Source organism: Sinocyclocheilus anshuiensis, unplaced genomic scaffold (genome assembly GCF_001515605.1).
Source record: "Sinocyclocheilus anshuiensis isolate Anshui unplaced genomic scaffold, SAMN03320099.WGS_v1.1 scaffold154, whole genome shotgun sequence".
Lineage (NCBI taxonomy): Eukaryota > Metazoa > Chordata > Actinopteri > Cypriniformes > Cyprinidae > Sinocyclocheilus > Sinocyclocheilus anshuiensis.
The window spans coordinates 2644739-2651361 of NW_015546101.1; the positions used below are offsets into that span (position 1 = coordinate 2644739).

At 36.7% G+C, this 6623-nt stretch overlaps 1 protein-coding gene across 4 annotated transcripts; it reads left to right on the top strand.

Moving 5' to 3' along the window:
* Positions 1-2830: 2830 nt before the first annotated feature.
* On the top strand, positions 2831-5456 carry LOC107700468 (protein TSSC4-like). Of its 4 annotated transcripts, none has more exons than XM_016502123.1 (4): positions 2831-2894; positions 3246-3349; positions 3673-3691; positions 3932-5456. In XM_016502123.1, exon 4 carries the CDS (start codon positions 4007-4009, stop codon positions 4937-4939), a length of 933 nt encoding a protein of 310 aa, XP_016357609.1. In that variant the 5' UTR covers positions 2831-2894; positions 3246-3349; positions 3673-3691; positions 3932-4006; the 3' UTR covers positions 4940-5456. The 4 variants fall into 4 exon arrangements, with proteins under 4 accessions (XP_016357609.1, XP_016357612.1, XP_016357610.1 ...); XM_016502124.1 differs by lacking the exon at positions 2831-2894 and adding an exon at positions 2930-3049; XM_016502125.1 differs by lacking the exon at positions 2831-2894 and adding an exon at positions 3109-3131.
* The last annotated feature ends 1167 nt before the right edge of the window (positions 5457-6623 follow it).

Sequence of the window (6623 nt, forward strand, 5' to 3'; positions counted from 1 at the left end):
TAAAAATAATATATTGATATTTAATATTAAGGTAACACTTTTCAATAAGGTTCCATTAGTTAATGTTAATGTATTGACTATCTTGAACGAACAATGAACAATACATTTATTACAGTATTTATTACTCTTTCTTAATTTTAGTTAATGAGAATAGTTATTCACTGTTAGTTCATGTTAATTCAGAGTGCATGAACTGTTAACAAGCACAACTGTTGATTTTAATAATGCATTAGTAAATGTTGAAATTAACATGAACTAAGATTAGTTAATGAGAATACAGTTATTAACTGTTAGTTCATGTTAATTCAGAGTGCATTAACTGTTAACAAGCACAACTGTTGATTTTAATAATGCATTAGTAAATGTTTATTGTAAAAAATTAAAATCTGCCTTGAAAGATTTACAAAACAAAAATACAGCTTTCCTCTTAATCTGTTCTCGTATACCCCTCACATTAAGTGAATACAAGGAAAAAGACAAAGTGCAAAGTAGAACAAGAAGTTAACAAAAAATGTAGGTTTTAGGTAACAAAGAAACAAAATTATTTTCTACACCTTTTGAGTGCAAAGTATTTAACAAGCAAACATTGGATTATAACTCTCTGGTCTTTCGAAATTCAAAGTTTAGGTAAAGACCTACTGTATGACCTAGCACGTCACTAGATGCAATTTAGAATAAACTACAATTTCTTAACGAAAGGCATACAAAATTAACCATCATTCTTCTCCTTAACGACATATCAGGGCTTTTCCACCATTACATTCTTATTTCTTTACCATCAATGATGGCTCTGGCTCCAACGAAAAAAGCTTTTTTTCCTTGCTTTCGTGCCTCTTCAATTTGTGGCCACAGTTTAATACGTGTCTCTTTGTCTTTTGTGGTCAAGTCTTCACCAAACTTTAACTTCTTTGTTTTGAGGAATTCCGAGTTCTTTGCGCATTTCCAAACTCTTTCTTTGGTCGATCTGGATGTAAATCTTGTAATCACCGGTCGAGTTTTGCCATCCTCTCTCCGTCCGATCCTGTGGCTGGGAGCGCAGATCCTCTCTGGAGTCTGGAAAGACTGTCTTGCAGATGTCAATCACACGCTGCTTAACGTCTTCTCCCTCTTGCTCTGGCAGACCATACAGCCTCAGGTTCCATCTTCTGTGATAGCGTTCCGTTTCGTTCAACCTGTCCTCCAGACCAGTTATTCTCTTCTGTTGATCATCACTTGTCTTCTTAACCGTTGTTATTTCTGTTTTCATGTCTTGAACTTCGTTTAAGATAAACTCTGATGATTCCTTTAAGGCTTCGATGGTGTCTGCATTTTTCTTTATCAAGCTTGCAAGATTGTCCGCATTCTCTCATTTTTTCAGCCATAAGTCTCACAGTGTTGTCGGGACGATAGACTTAATATCATTAAGTCATCGCGAATGACGTCATTACGTTAGGACGTAAAAGAACCGATTAACCTTTTTTTTTTTAACCAGTTTATTGAAACGAACTGTTCGAAAGAACCGGTTCGCGGAAAAGAACCGGACTTCCCATCACTAGTGGCTTTCCGTCGGCATACTCACATACAATTTGTGAAAGGTATTACGGGGCTCTGGGGTCACGTGTGTGTCGCTTAAGTCACATTACTACACAGTATAAAATTTTGATTAAATGCAAGATTAATCTGTAAAAGTATACACCTCTATTTGTCATTTTGTCCTGTAAATGAGACTTATAAGGGGATTATGCTTCTTACCAGTGGCGGCTTGTCGGGGGAGGCACAGCTTCCCCATAATTTTGAGGTGAAAATGGGAGGAGGACGATTTAATGTTAATAAAATTCACAGTGCGTTTCAGTTCATGTCTCAGAATGTGTATTTTTTGTTTGTAGTTTCACAGTTGTCATAAAATAACGTGAAAGCGCCGCTTTTCTATCGCGAATGTGCCGAATCTGCTGATGTAATTACAACCGCTAGGTGATAGAGAAGGGGAGGGGGAGGCCGGGGATGTTTGCTTCAAGTGATAGGCCAGGTAAGTGAAATTACATTGTCTTGCTGAATGTATGTCGTTTTCTTCACATTTTCTGACTAAAAGCAACCAAAAAGCAATTTTAAAGTGGTTAAGCAAATTATAATAATAATAATCGGCAGGGACCCCAGACCAATACAGTTAGTGTGCCTCCCTTATTTTAAAACCCACGAGCCGCCACTGCTTCTTACTATATGCTCTCCTACATATCCATTACCTCAGGGGTTCTCATGTACCCCCAGCACTGCACGTTTTGTATGTCTCCCTATATCTGACACACCCACTTCAGGTCTTGCAGTAATGAGCTGATGAGTTGAATCAGGTGTGATAGCTGAGGGAGACATACAAAATGTGCAGGGCAGGGGGTACTCCGGGACAGGTTTGAGAACCACTGCATAATGAAAGCACGCTGGGTCAGGTCGCACGTGCTTCTATTTTAGAGCATTTGCTCCCTCTGCTGGTCATTGAACAGGCAGCAAAACGTTTCCAATCCAATCCCCGGTCCCCAATCCCCAATCCCCATAGTGCCATCCAACACTCTTAAAAAATGTAATAATTAAAATAATAAAATAAAATATTTTTAATGAAGACACCTTAATTAAATTTAGCACATTTATTTAAACATCACAACAAAAATGTATTACATTAAATTTCGACTTTTCAGTTATTGAAATATTTATTCAATATAATTTAAATGTACAATGATATCTTACATAAACCTACATTGTATTATATAGATTTATATATTAATACGTAACTGATTAATACGTAACTGATATTATATTATATTTAGAGAGAATTGAACAGAGAAGTGTTTTCTTTCTTGAAGGTAAACTACATTACCCACAACGCATCTCTTCGTGTAACATGCGCCGTCACTACACAGCTAAAGGTATGCTATTGCTTATGTCAACAACCAGATACAAGTCAAATAACTATAAGTAGCATAAAAATATGGATATATTTAAATAATTTGTTATCGTATATTTCGTAGGGTCTAAGGGCGTATGTTTTGAGTGTTTTAGATAGTCACGTTAATTATCGCAGGTAGGTGGAATAGCTGAATAGCTGCGTTAGCTGTCTTTACATGCGTGATCAGATTGTTTCTGTTCACTGACATTGCATTCAAGTAAAGATTTATTTTGTTAAAATGCCTGTAATTTTGAATTTAAATAGAATTTCTTTAACTGATTAAGCAGACATACAAAGATGTGCTGATTTTGTTTCATACCCGCTTACATAGGAAGAAGAGTACAGCCTCAAGACTAAACGCTGTGATCAGTACTCTGGACTGAGGGATTTTAGCTAAAATGACCAGCTCGCAGTACCTGTGAGTCTTCAACCCCAGTAAGATACCTGCATACACCCAAGTATTATTCCAGCTGTATAATAAATCCTCTGCGTTCTTCAGAGTAGTGCCATTATGAAGCATGTAACAAACACCTTCATATTAAAGAACCACAGCATCACAAGATCTCTCTCTCTCTCTCTCTCTCTCTATATATATATAATGGTGGACTTGGTTTGAATATTTGATAATAATTTGAATCATTAATGTATTGGAATTCATGTGCTTCAGTATCATTAGATAACCCACTGTATAATGCAGTTATAATGTATATTTACTGAGTGAAGCACTCACTGCTTGTCTCTCATTCTGGTTTCTACAGGTGTTTTAAGAACTGTTTGGTGAGTGAGTAGTTCCTCATCTTTGCTTTATTACTTGTAACTTGTAATGTCATTTGGTCTCTAATGAGTTTGTCCAAAAATGAATTTCAAGATCACCATTCTATTTAGTTTATTAGCACTAGTGATATGTGCAGTCAATACTTTACATTTACTTCATTTGTTACTCTTGAAGAAGCTGTCAGGAGATTCTAGTTTAGTGCATCACTAATACAAGTAATTCTTAATTTCTATCATCTTTAGATCTTTCACGGTTTCTCAGCATAAATATCCAGCTTCTAATTGTGTCCCTTGACATAACCTCAGAGTAGCAGCACAATGAGTGACCAAAACCGCAAAGAAAAGGATGCCCTCAACAGTCTGTCTAATAGAGATACAATTGAGCTACCAGATGATCTTTCTCTAAGCGACTCTGACTCTGATGAGCCCATTGAGCATTTCGGCAGCAAAGTTGAGGACTTGTCATCGTCCTCAGAGGATGAAGACGAGACTCCGCAGCATGTCCAGTCTGTTCCTCAAGAAAATCCCACCTTCAGATTGACAGGTGGGAGCTCTGGTTTTTGTGATCGGAGCAGGGACATCTTTGCACAGTTGGATAGTGCTGCAAAGCTCACGTCTAAAGATCTAGGTGAAGACAACATCCTTGATGGCACGTTTGCCCGTCCTGCTCCACCATCACCTCCACCACAGGCAGCTAAAAGGAAGTGTGGTCAAGAGACAACCAAAAAACAACCTCCAGGTAAAAAACTCCCAGACTACCTTGGGCACCCTGAGCGCTGGACCCACTACAGTCTTGAAGATGTCGCTGAAACCAGTGATAGAGAGAATAGTCAGGTCGCTCATCAGTATATACAAGGCCTTCAAGACAGCAGGAGGTCTCAGAAAGACGCGCTTGAAACTTTCACTCCAGCTTTCAACCAGGATCATGGCAGCACCACTGAGAATAAGATTGTGTTTTCTAAACCCAAGATTAAAGATCAGAGTGGGAGCAAACTTGATCATGCTAAGAAGGAAGAAGTTGAACTTCAACACTTGGATGACAGACAAGAGACTGATGAAGGAGAGGATGCTTCTCTTCATCACCACCTCAGCTCATGGGAGAATAAAGAGAAAAAAAGAAAGTGGGGGACTGAAAAAGAGGACGATGACAAAAAGGTGTCCTATGTTGTCTTCAACAGTAGCAAGAAAGTAAAAGTAAATCGCAAATTTTTCCGTAAAACACTTGAAGATGATGAAGGTGGCACAGAGTGAACACTTTGAACATAAATACTTAAAACTACTGTTTCAGCATTCATGTACTTCAAATTTATTGTTAAATTTACTGACTATCCATTTATCTTAACTTTGGTTGTATAATCCATGAAAAGCTCTTGCTGTCATACTGTGCAGCCTCCTTCTCAAAGCATAGTGTAACAAAATAACCCACATATCTATAGATTGAAAACCTGTCTGCAGTAGTATCAGTGTTTTCGTGTGTACACAAAATTATTCTGAGCTACTGTGTCAAGTTTTTATGACAACTTTTCCTGAATAAATTTGACTCCGTTATGTAGTTTGAGATCACATTAAACAAGTGTGCTTTTGTTTTAATGTTGGTGAAAATGTAAAGCTCAATGTTTTGCATGGCCACATGTTGATTGATCATAAACAATGCAAATTAGGAGATGAATTCCGCTTCTTGTACAGTAGCAAGGCTATAACTGAGTTTGACAATGACAACTTCCTACTTTTTTTAATGAAATTAAATGGCCAGTGCTTATTGTATGTTTATGTGTGTATATCTTGTCCTGCTAAACCAAAATTTAAAAGTATGATTTGCAAACCTGGAAAAGTCATGGAAATTCGAATCTTAAAAGGTCATGGAAATTCATAGTCAATATAATTTTTTTTGTAGTTTTCCAAATACAAATGCTTTTCCTTTTAACTAAGATACAGTAAAATACTGATTTTATATATATATATATATATATATATATATGTATACACACACACATACAGTGGATATAGAAAATAATCACCCCCATTTAAAATAATCAAATTTTGTACTGTGAAGATGGACACAGTTTTTGTTTTATCCAGCTGTATTTTCTCAGTGCAACAGTGCTGCCTTCACGTGCTATCGGAATTATCGTAAATATGAGTTTCCTAATTGGAAATTAGACGTGAACACCTCTCAAGTCGTATTTACTACTGGGAAATTCAGAAATAATTTTGATACCAGTTTCCCAGTTGGGCGGGTGGAGGGGACAGCCACTGCTAAATGCTGTTCTCGCAACAACATCCCTTTGTCTTGTCGCTAAAGTAGTGTATTTATAGGCTAGATATAAACGATCATTCAAAGTATATTGTATGTTTTATAAGCAGTGAAATAAGCATGTATTTGACCAAAATTCCAGAATTGTCAACAAACTGCATGTGTAGCCTATATGTCTGGTGGAAATCCAATACAGCTGACCATCCAAATAACAGCATTCCTACAGTAAAGCATGGAGGTGGTCAGGGGAAATATTGCAAATAGAGACGTATCCCAACAGACTAAAGGCTGTATTTAACAAAATACTGACACAAGGCGGTGATCCTTTTTCCAACTCTGATTCTATTTTTTTTTTGATGTTGGTGTTATATCTTTCACTTGGATGCTATAAGTTGCACTGAGTAAATACAGCTGATAAAACAAAAACTGTGTCCGTCTTCATCTCAGGCTGCAAAGCAACAAAATGATTTTTTTTTAAAGGGGGTTGATTCTTTTTTACCACTGTGTGTCTATGGATAAATATATACAGTATATATATATATATATATATATATATAGGCCTAAATAACCAGTGTTGGGGGTAACTCATTACAAGTAATGCGAGTTATGTAATCAGATGACTTTTTTCAAGTAACTAGTAAAGTAACACATTACTTTTTAATTTACAAGAGAATATCTGAG